Source organism: Microtus oregoni, unplaced genomic scaffold (assembly GCF_018167655.1).
Source record: "Microtus oregoni isolate MIOR12 unplaced genomic scaffold, Mior012 000054F_ref0000373, whole genome shotgun sequence".
Taxonomy (NCBI): Eukaryota; Metazoa; Chordata; class Mammalia; order Rodentia; family Cricetidae; genus Microtus; species Microtus oregoni.
In genome coordinates this window covers 2,724,093-2,745,132 of record NW_024543830.1, presented here as the reverse complement: position 1 = coordinate 2,745,132, position 21,040 = coordinate 2,724,093, and the positions used below count along the sequence as shown (strand labels likewise).

General features: G+C 46.7%; 1 protein-coding gene across 2 annotated transcripts; it reads right to left on the bottom strand.

The window, feature by feature from the left end:
- Window positions 1-1,358: 1,358 nt before the first annotated feature.
- Window positions 1,359-15,954, bottom strand: LOC121437832 (alpha-endosulfine). Of its 2 annotated transcripts, none has more exons than XM_041637888.1 (4): window positions 15,767-15,954; window positions 12,994-13,119; window positions 10,740-10,906; window positions 1,359-1,692 (listed from the first exon to the last, which is right to left on the bottom strand). In XM_041637888.1, the coding sequence occupies exons 1-4, from the start codon at window positions 15,818-15,820 to the stop codon at window positions 1,461-1,463; spliced, it is 579 nt and encodes a 192-aa protein (XP_041493822.1). In that variant the 5' UTR covers window positions 15,821-15,954; the 3' UTR covers window positions 1,359-1,460. The 2 variants fall into 2 exon arrangements, with proteins under 2 accessions (XP_041493822.1, XP_041493823.1); XM_041637889.1 differs by lacking the exon at window positions 1,359-1,692 and adding an exon at window positions 7,434-8,126.
- Between the last annotated feature and the right edge of the window lie 5,086 nt (window positions 15,955-21,040).

The following is a 21,040-nucleotide window of genomic DNA, read 5'->3' as shown; positions in this document are numbered from 1 at the left end:
TCCCAGGCCTGTTTTGAATGTACTATGTAGCCTTAAACTTCTGATCCTCTGAGCTGGCCTCCCAAATACTGGAATTATAGTCTTGTGCCACCACACAAGGCTTTCGATGGTCCTGGAGACTGAACCCAAGGCTTTGTGTATTTTAGACACGCACTCTACCAAGTAAACTGTATCTTTAACAGCTTCACTCTGCACCCCAGGCTGGCCTCTTTAAAACAACGTTTAAGTTTATTTAAATTATTTTATTACATGTTATGTATGTACGTGTCCTCGGGAGGGCAGAAGTCACATCCCTGGGTCTAGAAGTTACCGAAAGTTGTGAGCTGCCTGACATGGCACTGGGAACCTCTGCAGTTCTTGGCAGGTCCCCTGCAAGAGCAGCCAGTGCCGCTACACTGAGCCTCTGCAGTCCCGCAACTGGGATCCTTCTGTTCCAACCTCCATGCCCAGAGATGGTCTCTGCAGCCCAGGCTGGCCTGGAAGCTCACAATGTCTAGTGAAGGCTAGCCTCACATTTGCAACCCTCCCCCAGGGCGCTGGGATGACAGTGTGTGCCACATCTGGCGTGTGCCACATCTGGCCCAAGACCTTTAGATACAGTCTCATTGCTTCGAGGATGAAGTTCAAAGTCCGTTTATGATCTGTCTCTTGCTTCCTCCTTCCTGTCTATGGCCCTGCCCTGTGTATAAATTATTTTTAGTTTGCAGAAGGTAATAGCTCTGAATCATTTTATGTCTGTCCTTTCTCCCTGATGACATCCTGCTCTACTGTCTGCATATGCGGAAGCTCCCCTCCCACTCTGCCTTCACATCTCATCTTAGAAACGCATGTGTAAACAAGGCTTCGTGTAGTCGAAGCCTTTCTTGAACTTGAACCCCCTGTGTAGCCAAGGGGAACTGGAACTTCTGAGATGAAACTCGGGGTCTTGATAGGCAAGCACTCACTCTGAGTGGCATCCCCAGCTACAATAGACCTTATGGGGAAGGATATTCCTGATCCACAAGAGGAGGTAACACCTGTAATCTCAGGACCAGGAAGAGGAGATCAGAGCCAGCCAGGACCAGTCAGGGCCAGCCAGGACCAGTCAGGGCCAGCCAGGGTCAGCCAGGGCCAGCCAGGGCCAGCCAGTGAGTTCTTAGTGAGCACACACTACATAAAGAGACTGTGACATTTTCAGTACCCCTCCATCCTGCGGTCCTCCCTGACTGATCGCAAGGGTACACTGGATCACAACCTCCATGAAATACCTTCTCAGCACATTTGTGCATCCTTCAAGTGGTTCAAAAGCTCTCTTCCAAGAAACTGCTGGTCTAGTGTGACATCTCCATTCTTATTCAGCATTCCAAGTCCACTTGGCTCATGGCAAGCAGTCACCATAGGCAGGCTGCATCTTCATTGCCTTGGCTCTTCCAGAATCGGATCTGAAGTTCCTAGCCTGTCCATGGTTCGAGGCTGTAACCTCAAACCCAGCCTGAAGCTCTTAAAGACCTGCTCTCCGCACGGCTTCCCAGAGTGAGAGGGCGCCTGCCCCTGCACATGTTCAGAGCAAGCTGCTTCCTTCCAGGGCTAGCACGGAGGCTCTGCACTCTTCTGTTTGTGTCCAGGTCATGCACGTGTGGGGGCCGGAGCAGGACGCTGGGGTCGTGGTCTTCTGCTGTTCTCCACCTTACTGGGCAGACACGGGGTCCCTCACTGAAACAGTGGGCTGCATTTCAGTTTCTGGGGACTGCCAATCTTGGCCCCCCCCCAAAGCTGAGGCACAGCCATGCCTGGGGATTTGAACTCAGGTTCTCATGACTGCAGAACCTAGGACTTTGTGTATGCAAGACTAGTGCTTTAGCACTGAGCTATCCCCCAGCTCAGATCTGTCTACGACATTCCCATGGATAGTGCAGCCAGTCCCTGAGACCCTGAGCCTCACTCAAGAGTCCTTGAAGCGTCTTCCGCTGTTGTATTAATTTACTCATCCACTGTGTATGGGGTACCCTCATCACTCTACACAACTGAAACTTGCCTAGAGTAATGTGAAACAAAAAACAACAAAAACAAAAACCTGGGCCAGTGAAATGGTAAAAGCACTTGTCAGTTTTACTCCTTAAATTAAATCCCTGATATCCACATGGAAGAGGGGAGAACCAACTCCTGACGGTTGTTCGCGGACTCCATATACACGGAGTGGTACCCATTTCTGTACACACACACACCACACACACAAATAAACTATAAAACAAAACCAAAAAACCAGGCTTGAATTCCAGCACCCACTTGGTGGCTCATAACTGGCATCACTCCATTTTCAGGGACTCCAATGCCCTATTCTGACCTCCCTGGGCACCAGGCTTAAGGGTGGTGCACACACATATATGTAGGTAAAATGCCCATAGGCACATGGTACATAAAGTGTTTGCTGCTCAAGCATGAGGACGCTGGGCATGGTGATCTGTGCCTGAGTGACAGGATGACACCAGAAGCTGATGCCTGCCCCCCACGTACATGCACACCTACACATATATTCACCATTACCCCCAAATCAAAATACCAAAACTAAGATTTAAAACCAAGCAGCCACACTGCCATTAACCCTGTTCTTTAGCTGGGCACGATGGCACATGCCTGTTGATTCTAGCACTTGGGAGGCACAGGTTCTAGAAAGTTCAAGGCCAGCTGAGCAGAAAGGGTGCCAACTCCCACACACTGACCTCTGACCTCTGCTAGCGCACTGTGCACTTCCTTCCTCCCCCACCACCACTAAATACATAAAATGTAATAAAAAGCCTAGCTGGTTGATAAGCTGCAGTTGACCTCTGCCCTCCACACGCACACACACACACACATACACACCCAGTGCATGCACACACATGAGGGCACCTCAGCCAAATGAACAAAACATACATTCCTGTTCCACACAGCTTGGCACGGACCCATCTAACACAGATCGGAGCAGATCTCTGCCTGGAATCCCCTTGGTGGCTCTGATACTATCCTCTGGGAGCTGACTCCTTTGATACCCTGTGTGGCCCCAGGACAGTCTGCAGTCACATGACTGTCCAGGCTGTTTCTCCCTTGCATGTTGTACCTACCTCTACCAAATGTCTTCATCCTCTCAGTCTGCTGAAGCTGCCGGAACTTTCTCATGAAGTCTCTGCTCCCGTTGCTAACCCAACACGCTCTTCCTCTACACTCATACCCATACGCCTGGAGCTCACACGTGCTGAGTTTACCCTTTTCACTTTTTAAAAATTTATTTGATTTTTGAGACAGAGTTTCTCTGTAGCTTTGGAGCCTGTCCTGGAATTCGCTTGTAGACCTGGCTGGCTTTGAACTCACAGAGATCCACCTCCCCTGCCTCCGGAGTGCTGGGATTAAAGGTGTGCACCATCACCGCCAGGCCTTAAAGATTTATTACATACAGTGTTCTGTCTGCATGCACACCCGAAGAGGGCACCAGATCTTATTATAGATGGCTGTGAGCCATAACATAGTTTCCAGAACCTCTGGAAGAGCAGTCAGTGCTCAACCTCTGAGCCACCTCTCTAGTGCTCCCCCCCACTTTGATACATAAGTAGACCCAGCTGTCTTTGAACTTGCTATGTTGACCAGGCTGACCTCAAACTTGTGATCCTCCCTGCCTCTGTGACCTGTGTGCCAGAATACAGGCATTTGCTACCACACATGGCTTGTTTTGAGATAGTCTTTTTTTTTTTTTGGTTTTTCGAGACAGAGTTTCTCTGTGGCTTTGGAGCCTGTCCTGGAACTAGCTCTGTAGACCAGGCTGGTCTCGAACTCAGAGATCCGCCTGCCTCTGCCTTCCCGAGTGCGGGGATTAAAGGCGTGTGCCACCATCGCCCGGCTTGAGATAGTCTCATTACATTGTAGCCTGCCTGAACTTTTACTCCTCCTGCCTCAGCCTCCCAAGCGCTAGGATTACAAGTATGCACCACCATGCTTATTTTGTATATAGTGCTTTGCCTGTACATATGTATGTAAACTGGATGTGTGCCTGATCTATGAACTTAGAAAATTGTATAGGATCCCCTGGAACTGGAATTAAGAGACTGGGACATGAGACACTCCAAACCAAGGCAAAACAAAATTTACATTATAGAACTGAGGATTAAATGAATTGATCCTAATTATCTACTTAGCATGGTGCTGGAAAACACTGCTCAAACTATTTGGAATATTATTGTGGAACAGACTGTTTTTTTAACCATGTGAAGATGTTTGTGTTCCTGTTTCACCTTGCCTGCCTACGGCACCTGACTGGTCTGATAAGAAGTTGAACAGCCAATAGCTAGGCAGAGAAGGAATAGGCAAGGCTGGAGGGCAGAGAGAAAAGGGGAGCCAGGCAATTTTGGGGGAGGGGCAGTCAGCTGGGGATCAGCCAGCCAGACACGGAGGAAGCAGGAAAGCAGGATGGACAGTGTATAGGGGAGGCAAACAAGCCTCAGGGCAGCACACAGATGAATAGAAATGGGTTAATATATGCTAAAAAAAAAAAACCCGCTAGAAACAAGCCTAAGTAAGCTAAGGCCAAGCATTCATAACTAAGTCTCTGTGTCATGATTTGGGGACTGGCAGTCCAAGAAAGCCTGCGAGGGGAAATACTGGTTTGTTTTCTATTCCCTGTGCAGATGGACCACCACTAAGTGTAACATGACCATGTCATTTATTCCCCTGCAGTTTCTCCACTAGTGTCATAGAGAGCGGTGGCATGGATCATCAACCTTGTATTTTAGCATAGTGCCTGGCATATTCCGGCCATTAGAGACCTTCCCTTCCCTTTCTGGTTTATTCCCAGGCAGCTGTAGGAGCTGCTTGAGCAGGCACACCTTGCTATGTCATCCTGCCTGGCCTGGAACTAGCTATTGTAGCCCACCCTCTTACCTTTGCCTTTGAGAACTGGGTTACTGGCACATGACCTCCTTGAATTTATAATTTTTCTACCTCTACCTCCTCAGTGCTGAGATTATGCATACACCAATATTTTTGTTTTGTTTTTTGTTTGGAGACAGTCTCACTATGTAGCCCAAGCTAGCCTTGAATTTGTGGCAATCCTCTTGCCTCAGTCTCTTGAGTACTAGGGTTACAGCTGTGTGCCACCGTGTCTGGCCTATCACTGTCTTCTGTGTGTAGGTACAACAGTCAAAGTTCAGTCCTGGTGGACCAGTGACTTGATTCCTGCCACTCTGTACACACAAAGGCTCAGGTGACAGATCTGTTGTCACAGTCACCCAGCTGTTGCCAGAGCAGTGCAAGAACAGTCACCCAGTTCTTCTGAGAGGAAGACTTCAGAGACACGGGCTGAAATAGTACAGCCACATGTAGCTGTGGCAGTGTGCCTCCAACCTCAGCACACAGGAGGAGGAGGCAGGGGTCAAGTTCTGGGCCAGTCTGGGTTACACAAGAAAAGTATTTGAAAAGAATGTTGGTTACAGAATTTGTTTACCTTGGTTGCTTGGGTCTTTGTATAAAGAATAAATGGTAATAGTTAAATTATTTGTGACTGAGTCTCACTGGTTGTTTGGTTGTATTGGAACTATGTGGACCAGGTTAACCTTGAACTCAGAGGTCAGAGGTCTACCTGCCTCTGCCTCCCAACTTTAGAGTCCTGTATTCATTCATTCATAGGTCTCATTATGTCGCCCTTGGCTGGCCTCAAACTCGTAAGAGAACCATCTGCCTCTGCTCCCCAAGTGCTGAGATTAAAGGCATGTGCCGCCATGCCAAACTCCAGCCCTATTTTAAAACAACTGTATTGCCTGTACTTTGAGGAGTCAGTGCTCTGCCCCCACCTTTCTGTGGGGTCTAGGCATTGACCAGGTTGTCAGGCTTGTGTGCCTGACAAACAGCCTTGAACTCGTAAGAGATCCACCTATCTCTGTCTCTGGAGTGCTGGGATTAGGTGTGCACCGCCATAGCCTGGCTCCGAAAAGCAAAATTTAAAACTCATATGTAAGAATCCCAAAACATGGCTTGGTACCCAGGGATTTTTAAGGCTATAGCTTAAAACTAAGGTCCAGGGTCTCCCGACCAGCAGGGAGGTTATACTATCACAGGTTAGGCACTAATGCAAGCTCTTCCTTGGCCTGCTGCTTTCCAAGCAACTTATTTCCATACCTTAACTTCCTCCTATATGAAAATGAACTCGACTGCCTGGACACTCTGACATAGCTTTCCCACCCCAGATATATGCACTGGTGGACAGAAACCTAACATGTTTGGGAAACGGTATCTCAGACTCCGTGCGGCAGTGCCACAGCTCACGCTAGGAATACAAAGCTTTCGGTTGATTCCGGTCAAAGCACCTAACTTTTCCACATTATTCTTTCCACTATATATTTTTTGTATGTTTTTGTTGTGTGTACACATGTCATCGTGTATGTGACAGTGCCCTCTACTGGGTGCTGAGAATGTTCTCTTCCCTGCTGTGCCTTTCAGAAATCAAACTCAGGCTTGGTTGCAAAACCCCTCAACCAATTATTTTGTTTTGTTTTGAGACAAAGTCCTACCACATAACACTGACCTGTAACTCACTCTAAAGAGCAGGCTGGCCTTGAACTTGTGGTCCTTTGCCTCTTACTTGTACAAGTAAGCACTACCATGTCCAGGTGTTGTTTTATGTTTATGCAGCTGATGAAGACCCTGCCTCCATCTCCCAAAGGCTGGGATGTTAGGATTGTGGCGGTATTCTAGCTCAGCACACTTCTTTTTAGTGCTCTTTCATTCATCTGGCTCACTGTTGAGCAGGACAAACTTGTAGGATGTATTAAACCAGAGTACTGGCTAAACCAGAAGAGAGCCAGAACATCTCCAACAGCTACATATTCACCTGGTAAGCTTGACTAAGAAAAACAATGTCATAGATACTGAGAGCAAGGTTTCTTCTCTAGTGCAGTCCACCCCCACCCCAGAATACTGGTGATTCACTCAGCTGTCTCTTGCACTTCTCTCAAAAGGCTTTCAGTGGCATGATTTCAAGAAGGCAGGGTAGGATATCATGTGGGGATAAGTCACTCGCTTTCTGCCGGCCAGAAACAGAAAGGCAAGCTTCTTTTGCTTATTACCAAGAACTCACATTTCTCCCACACAGACACGGAACTCAGGAATAGAAACTGAAGGGAACAGGAAGAACAGGGCCCCGTTTTTGCTGAGTCTGGACTAAGCTTTGGGTGTTGGTACCCCATTTCATTAGAACACTGAAGCTCTCGCTTTACAGGGCGGTGCACCTTCTGTACTAGTTACAAGGACAGACAGTGGCTAGCCTTACCTGTGCACACCAATTCTGCTCTCTCCCCAGTGACAGTCAGGAGGTCAGACTGTCTACCCCGAGAGCCTTGTGCTTCTTGCAAACTCAGGGACCACACCGATCTCCCCCTCAATCACATTTTCACCCTTCCAAACCCCAATAAAACACACCAACTGCTTCAGAGTATTTCTGGGTTTGGTTTTTTCCACGGGTGTTTTTTGTTGTTCTTGTTTTATTTCAAATACTGAAAAATTCCCCAGGGCTCTGTGGGGCTCCCCACTCACTGCCCTTCTCCCATAGCAAACCTGCCTCAAGGACAACACTTTTGTTAAAGGAACAAGTAACACTGACTCCTCGGTTGCTCTGCAGAACCAGAGAAATTACAGCATACAATTCCTTTTCTCTGACTCCAGGTCACTAGCCACATTAAACAATGCATCTCTCTTCAGAGCTGACCTCGAAGCCCTTACCATTAGTCTGCTGACAACCCCTTCACTTAGAACCATCCCAAACCTGTGCTTAAGAAGAACGGTAGGAAATTGTCTTTTTCATCAGCTACAAACCCTAGCTCATTTCCCCCCACAGCTTCCACTCCACCCCCTTAACCCCACCCTTGGGATTTCAACAAAATTTTTCCCAACTGTTATTTGGAAAAAAATGTAAAACAAAAAAAAGTCCAAGGTCTTGGTGCTCAGCCCAAGGGGCTCCATGGCTGGGACACCAGTGGGCAGGGATCTCTGCCTCTCTAGCCTGCACCTGGGCCACCTCCTGACCCCTGGCTGCAAAAGCAGGAAGGGGCAGGAGCCAGCACAGGACCCCAAGTGGGCAGCGTCTCACGATCTGGTGGAGCCCCAGGCAGCATCATTCAACTTGGCCACTGTGGATGAACAGAAAAAGAAACAAAAAACAAACAAAAAAAACACTGTCAAGTAAAAGGGGAAAACCTCTTGAATTCCATCCCAGTCTTGACCCCATGACTTCTCCCTGACATGTGCCTGCATATTAATCATAAGGAAGTTGAAAAAAATTAGTCTTTTCCTATTCACAAACAGGATGTTTCTGTCTTTGTGATATACTCATGGAAAACAGAAAAACAATTCTTGAGACATAAGGGGAGACACAGATGTCTGCCTCAGGAGTCCTGCAGGCACAGCCACTGGCAGCAGGGGAGCAGGAAGCACAGCGGTGAGGTGGTGACTGACGATACAAGGGTCAGAACACACTTGCTTGGAGGGGACCAAACAGCCTGGGTTTAATCGAATGCAGTGACCCTTCCTTGCTAAGAAACAAGCCTGAGAAGAGAAGCTTATTTGCTTCCTTAGCACTGAAGAGAGATTGATAGTTTAATGTCCTTTCCCCATCTCTGTCCCCACCTCTGCTCAGGAGTGTGTGCGTGTGCATGCGTGTACCCACTAGCTGCTGTATGTATCACTGGAGGCTGAAACCAGGGTCTCCTGCACGACAGGAGAGTACCGTACATCTAAACCATATTCTCTAGCCCTCTCTTTTCTTTTTATTTTGAGACAGGGTTATCTTTAACTCAAGGCCAGCTTTGTACTCACTCTGTAGCCCAGGCTAGCTTTGAAGTAGCAAATCATGCCTCAGCTTTCTGAAGAGCTGGGTTTACAAGCTAGCTTGATTTCCCTATTCCTCCTGTCCCTTCCTTAAAAACAGACTTGCCATAAACAGCAGCCTTGAAGACACAAAACTGACCAATAGAGAAGGCAGCTCAGACAAGAGGAAAAGGTACAGAATTCGAGAAGATCGGAGATGAAGAAAACGTACAAAATTATATATATATTTATATATATAATAACATGACATATCTATGTACAACATGACTGGGACATTGAAGAAACTATACAGTGATGTTCAGCATTGTCCCCTTCCCACATGGACTTTAGATTAAGGATGACAGCATGAGAAAATGGAGCAAAAAACACAAAAATTATATACAATTACAATGAGAGTCAAGGAGTTTGGGGGCCAGGGAGACCAGGGGTCCTGCTCTCTCCACTCCTTCCTCACCAACCTACTCCTACCCAATCTGAACGACAGCCAGAGACCCGAGCAGTCAAACAGGAGAGCATGTTTAGACACTTTCCCGACACACAGCGACAAACTCGCCAGACCCTCTACGGGCACACCGGAATCTGTGAAGGGAGACAGACTGCATCATCCTGCTCTTTTGAGCAGTTCTCACTCAGGTCCTCTCTGCTGTTACCGAGCAGGTGGCACTCAGTAAGATCCAGGCCAAACTAGTGATGACACAGCAAGGCAGGCTGCTGTCGCCCTCCCCACTCTCCGCCTCCACCAGTGAATCATCTGCTAAGGCCCAGATGCTCCAGCTGGCAGGAGCACTAACTCCTCGGGGCCAGCTCCGTTCATCCCTTCTTCCTCCATGCCTAACATACAGCTAGCATCGGATTCCACCTGAAGCACGAGGGTTTCCTCAGGCCCATCCAGTCTGCTGCCAGAGCAGTTTGCAGCAGCTAGGGTCAACTGTAGACCAGGAAAATGGGAGAGTCAAAACACTTCCAGGGCTGGCTTCTTCAGACTTACTCTCTCTCCCCTCCTCCCTCAAGAAGGCCTTGTCTGAAGGTGTGGCCCTTAAATCTCAAACTTTCTCTCTTCCCATATAGCACCCCTCCTGTTCCCCTAGACTTCTAGCTTTACAGAGCTGAGGCTTAGCAAGGTCCTGTCTCGGTTGGTTTTAGGATGAATGGCAGTTAGGGCAGGTGTAGGATTTTAGTCAGAATTAGCCAACACGGTTCCTGCTCTGCAGAGATGAGGAACAGACTCAGAGGCCACATGACCCAGCCAAGCTCACACGCCAGTGCTGCTGGGCACGAGCAGCACTGGAGCCAGGTGTTCCGACCCTACGCTCTTCCCACTCTCCCAGCATATGCTCCAAAGCTACATGCTGAAAGAGAAAAGATCAAGCTTTCCACTCCTTGAGAAGCAGGGCAATTGTTGGAGGGACACAACAGAGAGGTTAGGTGGGCACTGTGGTTTTAGGCAAGCAAATCTCTTCTCCTCTTTGAAGGTTCCCTAAACACCCACAATGGGAACACAAAGCACAGAGGCCTAAAGGAAGACACACTTAGAAGCACAGAGAGCGTCTCCTTTCCCAACAAGTCAGTGCAGCCTTGGGACACTGAACCTGCCACACTGCTCCCAGACTCAGCCTGCCCAAGGGCTTGCTCCTCCAAAAGGAGAACTCCCATCTTCCACGCTTCTCAGCACAGGAACAGCTCCAGTGTTATCCGGTCCTAGTCTTTCCTACTTCTGGGTCTCTACTGGGCTACAGTAAGGGTGTAGAAGTTTCAATTTACCCAAAGAAATGAACTCAGAATCCCTCTTCAACCTAAGCCTCCAGCAGAATGTCTTCCCTGGATGGCAAGCTGAGCTCTGACTAGGTGCCCATTCCCTGCCTATAATATATAGAAGTCCAGTGGGTGAGGAAGGGGAAGAGAGGGGCCCAGGTTACCCCGCAAGCTTGCTGGTGACGAGCGAGGACTTTCTCTGGGGCAGGTCCTGTGGGGTGGGGATGTGGTCGCCGGTCACCAGGTTCTTGTCTGGCCCTGCACTCGGCAGCTGTTTGTTCTTCATCTTCGCTTTGGCCATGTTGTAGTCTCCTGAGTCAAAGTACTTTTGCTAAGAGACAGGAGGGAGGTCCAGATAAATGTAAGCTCTGGGGCTCTTCAAAGGCAGACTCGACTCCAGCATCAGCACAGGCTCTCATGCACCCCAGCTGTCTACGCTCCTCTTGTGCAGTCCATACCGCTCACGTGCTCTGACATCTCCTAGCATGTTTTGACCTCGTCCTAGAAGAAACTTGCACCTTTGCAGTTTAAGGGACAGTTCTGTCTCTGAACCTGGGTGATGGCTCATACACATTTTGGACCTTACCTGGCATAGGATGGTTCAATCAGAACCACTTGCTTCATTTATAACAGCTTTTATGGTTTTTCAAGACAGGGTTTCTCTGTAACTTTGGAGCCTGTCCCGGAACTAGCTCTTGTAGACCAGGCTGGCCTTGAACTCACAGAGATCCGCCTATCCGCCTCCCTACTGCTGGGATTAAGGTGTGCGCCACCACGGCCGGGCCCATTCATAACAGCTTAATGAGGACCTTACTAGGTGACAAAGCAATACGTTGGGGTTGAAAACAAATGAGTAAGATTCAAAGAAGGGTTGATCTGGGGCTCCCAGCACCAGAGACCACTGAAGCCAAGCTCTCTGCGTTAGAAATGACTCTCGGACCAGGAATAGGAACTGGCTTGTCAGGAGGCAGTGTGCCTTCCGGACTCCCACCACTCCTACACGTGTTCCCTGGTGAGACAGCCTGCCCACGCCCGGCTTGCCTGAAGCGAGCTAAACTGCAAATCAGCACCACACCATCAGCAGTGACTAAGACTGAGGCCCTGGAGTCTCTGTAGGAAGCCACTTCCCTCCCAACCCCATCCATCCACTCCAGCTTAATCCTTAAGTCTGCAGAGACACCCGACTGAGAGGGAGATGGGAAGGCCATTCTGGTTGTTTCTTTTTTAAACTTTTGATGTCTTATAGGTTGAACCCAAGCTGCACAAGCACTTTCCTGTGGGGCTACATCTCTTATCATTCTGAAGTGAAAAAGAACTGTTTTGTTTATAATTTTATTTACTTTTTTTTCTGAAGACAGGGTCTCACTATGTTGCTTCAGTGTCCTACAACTCACTCTGTAGACCAGGCTGGCCTCAGTCTCACAAAGATCTCTCGACCTCTGCTCCCCCAGTGCTGGGATTGAAGGCGTGTACTTTTTTTTTTTTAAAGTTTTATTTATTTTATGTATATGAATGAGTGCTCTATCTGCATATACAACTTTATGCCACAAGAGGGTATCAGATCCCACTACAGATGGTTTTGGGTCACACTGTGGTTGCTGGGAATTAAACCCAGGTCCTCTGAAAGAACAGCCAGTGCTCTTAACCACTGAGCCATCTCTGCAGCCCAAGCGTGCGCTTTTTTTTAAATCATTTATGTATGCACGTGTGTCCACAGAAGCGAGAGAGGGGTCAGATTCTCCTGGAGCTGAAGTCACAGGCAATGGTCTGCTGCCTGGTGTGGGTGCTGGAAACAGCTCTGGCTCTCTGGAAGAGCAGCAGCCCCCTTGCTCTCCAGCTGCTGACCCAGCCTCTTTTTCTCTTTTCTTTCCTTTTTAAAGGCAGGGTCTCATTTTAGTCTAGGTTGTCCTAAAACTTACTATGTAGACTCAGCTGCTCTTGAATTTGTGGTAATCTTCCTGCTTCAGCTGGATCACACCCAGCTAAACTAAGTTTCTCGAGGGAGTACAGTTAATGTCTGGTGCTGGTGTCAATAGTCTAAAGAAACCTACTGCTTGAGGTGAAGATTTTTGGATCTTCTGAAATGAATTGTTGTAAAATCTGTCTGTAAGACTTAATAGGGGCACAGCCCTTATCCCACCACCACTCCCCTAGGCAGATGCACGAGCAGAGCACACGATGCCCTTCCAGTCCCTGCCACCCTTCCTGCAGTGCCCACCCACCACCCACCCAAATGCCCAGCATTAAGCCTTCATTTCCTATGACCAGAAGGGAACTGACATCACTGTAGGGATTCACAATAACCCGCTTTCCTCTTTCTAACTCCTATCTACACTGCCCAATAACCAACCACAGAAAAACATGCAGCAGAACCTCTACAGACTTCATGCAAGGACCGCGGTCAAGGCCGCCCCATACCCCTTTCTGGAGTCTCTTCATGAGGAAGTCGGAGCCCCCAGGCTTTTGTCCTAGGCTTGGGTATTTGGCCTTTAGCTTGGCCTCCTCAGCTCTCTCGGGGAGAACACCTTCTTTCTCCTGTGTGTCCTGAAGAAAACAAGTCAAATGAGATTAAGGACTGAAAAACAATGACTTCTAGTATCTGACAACCTTTGTATTTTCTGCTTTTTCCTGCAGCTCTATCAGCTTGTAAACACGCCATCTCCACTCTGCTCTTTTTAGAATGTGTATGTTTTAAAGAGTTCTTTCTGGTTTTTCGAAACAGGGTTTCTCTGTGTAGCGCTAGCTGTCCTGGAACTCACACTATAGACCAGGTTGGCCTAACAGAGATCCGCCTGCCTCTGCCTCCCAAGTGCTGGGATTAAAGGTATGTGCCACCACCGGCAGATTTATGTGTATGTGTTTTGTACATATGTATGTATGTGTACTATATGTATTCCTGGGTGCCCTCAGGGTTCAGAAGAGAGCATCAAATCTCCTAGAACTGGAGCTACAGATGGTTGTGAGCCACCATGTGGATGCTGGGAACCACACCCAGGTCCTCTGCAGAGCAACAGGTACAACCAGGCAGTAGGGCACACACCTTCAGTCCCAGCACTTGGGAGGCAGAGGCACGTGGATCTTTAAGCTCAAGGCTAGCCAGGTCTACAGTGAGTTCCAGAACAGCCAGGGCTACACAGAGAAACTCTGTCTCAAACAAACAAACAAACAGTAACTGCTCATAACTACTGAGCCATCTTTCCAGTTCCTCTGATCTTAAAGTTAGACCTTTGTTCAAATCCAAGGTTCAAAATAACTGTATAGTGAAGGAAAGGACAAGCTAGTTCTTACTCTATACCCAGGGAGCCGCCCTAGTGACCTGTGCGCACTAGGCTAAAGGCTATCTAAATGCGACACCTGACTCATAGAGCTCATTCAGCACCAACAGCAGGAAAGACAAAAGGAACTGGCAGGACTTTTAGCAAGAACAGGTAAGTGGGAGAGTTGAGTCTTCTGAGAGGCTCCCCCCTCATTCAGACTCTAAGAAGCCATCTGGCTTCACTGTGGAGGATGCTAGGCATGTGGTCTATTCCAAAGATATCCACCTGAGTAATCCACTTCCATAAATGGAGGCAGGCTAGAGGTAAACAGCTAATGTGACATTAGTTTTAACCTCAAGAAAAGAAGAAACTAATTTCACTATAGTATTCATATATCAGTCTTATAAAAAGAAATAAATAAAAAGATTAACGCCTACCCTACTGGGGTAGGTGATGGAAGTCTAGGGAAACATCAAAGCTCAAGGCGTTTACAGAGGTTCTCTCCTCTATCTTTTCTTCCTCTTCATTTTAAAAACAGGACAGTTTAAAAACATAGTCTTCCTATGTACTCCTGGTTAGCCTGGAACTCTCTATGTAGACCAGGCTGACCTTAACTCACAGATTTTCCTGTCTCTGGATTTAAAATGTGTGCCACTGTCTCTTGCTTCTTGTGGACACGTCTATTTGTTTATTACTTTGGCGGGGGGGCAGAGTCTCACTCTGATGCCCAAGCCACCTGGAACTTGCCGAAATCTTCTGCCTCAGCTTCTTGAGGGCTGGAATCGGCCTTTGGGTGTGCCACACATGGCTGCTTTCTTTTTTCTTTTTTGGTACTGGGTCAAGAAGCCTGGCTATCCTAACAAAACAGTTACCACTTACTTATAGTTCCAGTTTCCCTGCTGCACTTCAATAATTTGTTTGGGTTGTTTTTCTTTTTGTTTTCATTTTTTTCTTTCCTTTTCTTTTTTTTTGAGACAGGGTTTCTCTGTAGCTTTGGAGCCTATCCTGGAACTAGCTCTTGTAGCCCAGGCTGGCCTTGAACTCAGAGATCACCTGCCTCCGACTCCCAAGTGCTGGGATTAAAGGCTTGTGCCACCCAGCTTGTTCTTGTTTTTCCAGACAGGGTTTCTCTGTGTATCCTGGAACTCGCTCTATAGACCAAGCTGGCCTCGAACTCGGAGATCTGCCTGCCTGCCTCTGCCTCCCGAGCTAAATGCACGCACCACCACTGTCCAGCTAATAGATTTTTCTCTTGACAATCAGGTACTAATATAACAAGAAGTGTATTTAATGAATCTTTTAGTTAAATGTTAAGAACTCAAATATAGAGCCCAAGAAGGGGTTTATTAGTGTTTTCATCATGCGATGGTGGGTGGACTATATCCCACTGCGGAGGAACTCAAGGGGATCTGGAAGTCACTGACGGTGAACAAACCATCCCTATCAAAACAGGCCTCAGGAAGTTGTCACCTGAACTTAGCCAAGGTATCATTACTTTTCTCCCCTCCCCCAATTCTGGCTTATTTTAAACGTCTTCATCTTGACCTATATCTTTCTGTGAAGACTGAGTTCCACTCTGATGGTTGGGTCACTTATCTCTACTAATCACACAGCTCATTTATGCCCCAGGACCACCAGCCAGCCCCCTTTCATTCGCCTCATCTTTCCAAACACCCGCCCACGCCAGAGCTCGGCCTATTATAGAACAGCTTCACCAGGCTGAAAGGAAGGCTTACTGGCCAATAAGAAAGCGGATCGCACAAAATGACAATCGACTTGACTAATCGACATCGGGGCACCAGGCCGCGCCGAAATGCAGCCTGTGCGACAGAAACAGTGGCCAACCCCTGCGGAGCCTGAGGCAGAGGCGGCCAATCAGCGGCGGCGGGGGCGGATCCCGCCCGCGCGGCCACCCCCGTTCCCCTTATTCTCACCTGCTTCTCCTCGCCAGTCTCCTCCGCAGGGTTCTCTTCTTGTTTCTGGGACATGGCAGGACCGGGACTGTGAAATGCAGGGCCCGGAAAGTCAGCCGGAAAAGGGAAGGGGGAGGGGAAACGGGGACAACCTGAGCTGCTGCTTCGGCTCCTGTCACTATGGTTGCTCGGTCAAAATGGCGGCCCGAGCCCGTGACGTTCAGCCCACCCCCTCCTAGAAGAGCCAATGAGAGTGGGCTTGATGGGGCAATGACGTAACGACACGCCAATAAGCGTTGGTTGAAGGCGGGGAGAAAATCAGAGCCGACAGGCAAGCTAGAACACCAATTGGGAAAGAGAGCAAGCCACAAGAGCCAATTAGAAACCTTCAGGGAGCCTAGGGGCAGGACGTCTAGCTTTGGTATTTTTGCTTCTTAGGTGGGCAGGCGCTTTCTTCAGTTTCTTCGCCAGGTCCTAGGCACGTCAAACCGGAGGGCCATCATGTACTGATGCAAAGGATTAAGCTTTGAGGGATGTTACTAACGAAGGAAGTTTCCGACGTCCAGAAATAAAAATTGGAGGACAGTTTTTATTAAGCAGTTTTCTGAGATTGACTGCTAGCTTGTATAAGACTGCCTTGTATGGCTTTTCTTCCACCTATAATTGTTAAGAGTCATTCTGTGGTGGCGCACGCCTTTAATCCCAGCACTCAGGAGGCAGAGGTAGGTGAATCTCTGTGAGTTCGAGGCCAGCCTGGTCTACAAGAGCTAGTTCCAGGACAACCTCTAACGCTACAGAGAAAAAAAAAAAAGTCATTCTGTGGCGCACGCCCTTAATCCCAGCACTTGGGAGACAAAGGCATGTGAGCTCGAGACCAACCTGGTCTACAAAGTGAGTTAGTTCCTGGATATCCAGGACTGTTACAAAGAGAAACCCTGTCTCGAAAACAAAACAAACAAAAACAAAAATCAAAAAACAAAAGTCATTCTACGGAGACGTAAATACTTGAAATTAGGAGTGCAGACCTAGGTACATGATAAACATTTGGCACATATTAAACACATACTAACAGAATCATAGTTCAAAAATAGTTCTTAACCTGTATGGTGGTTCTTGCCTGTAAATACCCGCACAAAGGATGCTGAAGCAGGAGGATCTCTGGAGTTTGAGACTACACAGTGCGACCTTGTTTTAAAAAACAAATACAACCAAAAATATGGAATAACCCAAAAATATGGAATAACTCTTCAGCATCTGTCGGCAGAAAGTACTGTATTACTTTTATTGGAATACATACACATATATAAGCCAGCCTCTGTCCTTCAAAGCATATTAATTTTCAAGATTAAGTCTTCTAAGAGTGTTAGTCAAAAAGTATTACATATTTCTATTTTGAATAATTGGTCTAACTGTAGGGTGGGAAGGGCCAAGGAAAAACACCCTGACCCCGACTTGGGAACAGGGATTGAAGTCCCACAAACCCTGAGCATTGACTACCACCAATCCCTAAATGCAACAGTAATCCCAAACCACCCTGGAAAGCTCCACTGCCCCCCAAGGAACTCTATATAAACTCTGTATCCTGTTTAGTTTGCTGTCACTTCACCCAAGAGGCAGCCACCCTCCTGGGTTCTTCCTTCCCAACGAATCTCTTTAATGAAGTTTGGGTGGTGACCTTCTTTTGTAGGAGTGTAGTGAAGCGGAGACGCCCAAGAGGAGTGGAGCAGAGTTTTGGAAAGGCTCCTGACGTGGGAAACCTCTCCCTGGTGACTTCATGGTCTTCCTTGGCTCCCGACTGCCAGAATACCTTTCATCCGAACTGCAATGCTTACACTAAGAGCTCGGCATTAGACCACACCAGTGATTCTTGTACTTGAGAGGCATAGACAGGAAGTTTTGAACTGCATCTAAATTCAAAGCCAGACCCTGCCACAAAACAGAAAAAGAAAAACAAACAAAAACAAAAAAACCAACAAGGAATAATGGCAACATGCACTGTCTTGATAGTAACATCCCACTGCTCTCTTGTGGTGTACTAAATTTCCCAAAACAGAAACAGTCTATCTACGGGCTGGAGAGATGGCTCAGTGCTTAAGAGCATTGCCTGCTCTTCCAAAGGTCCTGAGTTCAATTCACAGCAACCACATGGTGGCTCACAACCATCTGTATTGAGATCTGGTGCCCTTTTCTGGCCTGCAAGGATATACACAGACAGAATATTGTATACATAATAAATAAATAAATAAATAAATAAATATTAAAAAAAAAAGAAAGTCTATCTAATAACACTGTCAGATTCATCCCCACTCCTGTTTCTCCCCATTTCTCCTAATTAGGGGTTTCTCTGTTTAGCTTTGGCTGTACTGGAACTCTGAAAACCAAGCTGGCCTCAAACTCCAGAGATTCACCCGCCTCGGCCTCCCGAGTGCTGGGATTAAAGATGTGTGCCACCACCACCCAGCCCCACTTTTTCTTTTTCTGAAGCTGGGTCTCACTGTGTAGCTCTGGCAGGCCTGTAACTCACTCTGTAGACAGAGGCTTCTGAGTGCTGGGATTAAAGGTTTGTCACAATAATTTTTTTTGGCGGGGGGGGGGGGGTAACTTCTTGTGAGATAGGCTTGGGAGCTACCTGTTCATTTCTCATAGCATTAGGTTTACTTCTCATGGGACAATCTGAGAAATACTACAACACACAGATTATTATTATACGAGGCAAAGTCTGGTAAGCATAATAGAAATGTTTATAATGCTGTATAGGACTTTTAAAAGGACCCATAGGCAGTGTAAGGTTAAAAGAAGTGTTCCTTCCTGACAAAGGTCATTTAGAAATACCAGGACAAATCAGTGAAAGGTTTTCTTAAATGGGAAGCAGAACTGGAGACTGGAGAGATGGATGGGCAGTTAGGAGCACTGACTGTTCTAACAGAGGATCGGGGGTTCAATTCCCAGCACCCACATGACAGCTCATAAGTGACTGTAAATCCAGTTCCAGGGTAATCTGACACCTTTACACCATTGTCCATACATCATAAAAAAATTCTTAAAAAAAAAAAAGTAGAACTGACCTTTAGGAGGTTAGTTTGGTGGTGGTGAATACAAACGTTCAGAAATTTAGGCAGTCCCAGCACTCGGGAGGCAGAGGCAGGCGGATCTCTGTGAGTTCGAGACCAGCCTGGTCTACAGAGCTAGTTCCAGGACAGGCTCCAAAGCCACAGAGAAACCCTGTCTCGAAAAACCAAAAAAAACACCAGTCTTGGCCTGGTGTTTTTTTTGGTTTTTCGAGACAAAAAAAAAAAAAAAAAAAAAAAAAAGAAATTTAGGCAGAAAGGCACTAGAGATGGGCAGTCTAGCCAGGGTCTACTGCCATCATTAGGAAAGAGATAATCAGGACTAACCTAGAAATGTGGTAGCTAAGAGCTTTTTTAAAAACAGGGTTTCTCTGTGTAGCCCTGGCTGTTCTGGAACTCAGTTTGTAGAACAGGCTGGTCTCAAACTCACAGAGATCAGTCTTCTGGGATTATAGGTTTGTGCCATTACCACTAGCCAAAATAAATCTTTTTTTTTTTCTTCTGGTTTTTCGAGAAAAGTTTATCTGTGTAGCTTTGAAGCCTGTTCTGGAACTCACTATGTAGACCAGAGTGGCCTCGAAATCACAGAGATCCACCTGCCTCTGCCTCCCAAGTGCTGGGATCAAAGGCGTGCACCAGTACTGCCCAGTAAAAAGATTTTAAAATAATAAAGAGGGTCTGGGAATCAATGGCCACAATTGTGCATGTGCGTGTATGTGATTTACTAGTTTAGCAATGGTTTTACAAAGAATGAGAAAGCTGTTTCTCCAGTGGACTATCTACAGAAGCAGTAAGTTAAAATTAAGGAGTCAGGACCATAGAAATGGCCGGCAGATAATGGCACTTGCTGCCAAAGCTCATGACATGCTTCATTTTACATAGCAAAGTACAGCCAGTCCAAATAAAGATATTTTTTCCTTTTCTTGTGCTGTTCTAAGGGAGGGAGGAATAATAAGCCAATCATAACTACAGTTACATTTTTATAAGCTAATGGTTAGAGTTAGTACATTATCAAGTGCATTGTTAGGTTCATCTCTTAGATAAACTCAAGTCATTTGTGGCATATTCAGAGAAGTCATTCTCATTCTCTTCAGTGGTAACATGGTATTACTGGGTAACTTACTCTGACTGAGATGGAGACCCTACTGGGATATTAGCTGGAGCCCAGGGCAGCACTGCTATGCCCTGTCAATACATACCATAATTAATAAAGTTGTAAACCATGTACAGAGAGACCAGGGGCACAACTATTTTATCTTTATTATACAGAAATGTGATGGCAATTATACACTACATGAGTGTTTGGCAGTGAACATTACACAGATTTCAAGTGGAGACACCCTCATTTTATGGACATATAAAAATAAACACTGAGAGTTGCAGGAAAGCACTCAACTTCTATCCCCCCAGTCAAGCTGAAGTTTTCCACAGGAAAACCTGGTTTCAATTCATGTTGAATTGTTCCAATTGGAAGACAAGCTAAGCCGCTAGATATCACATGGGCTGGCTTTGCACTTCTATAGAGAGCCAGACTAAGACTCTATTTGCTTCTCAAATTACAATTTGTATCTCATCTAAGAGACACATGAAATGCAGACAATAAAAATGAATTAGAAAACTTTCACGGATCTAGGTAGGTTCAGGGAGATGAAGTTAGAGCAATTTACTTCTGCATATGAGGATTTGGTATGAGTTCGAGTCACCTGTATTGGCTGTGTGGCAGCCTGTTTCTCCCCGGCAGTCAACAGGGAGCTTGAAATCAGCACAAGCCAGTGCTGGCCTCTTCAAAGCCCCCAGACCTAGGCTTTGTATCAGTTGCCATTGACACTCAACTACCCATCTAAATAGCATCTCTTCTAACAAAGTCTCTCTCCACCCTTACTACTGAAGCAAAAACATTTCAAGAGATTTGGCTACAATGATGGCTGTGTTGAAAGAAGACACAATTTGGAGGGTATCTGTAGATTAAATATAGACCGAATTATTGTTAAAGTCCTTAAATATAGGGAGTTTATCAATTTATACAGGAAATAAAAACAGGGATTATGAAGATATGGAGTTTGGCTACCTTGTGCTGTTATCTGGGAACAGAAACTTACAATTCCTTTAATTTAATCATAGTAGAGACACATGCTAAAAGAAGAAAAGACTTTAATTTTTGAGTGAGAGATAGTCTCATATAGCCCTGAACTTACTACACTAGCTAAGGCTGATCATCAGCTCCAGA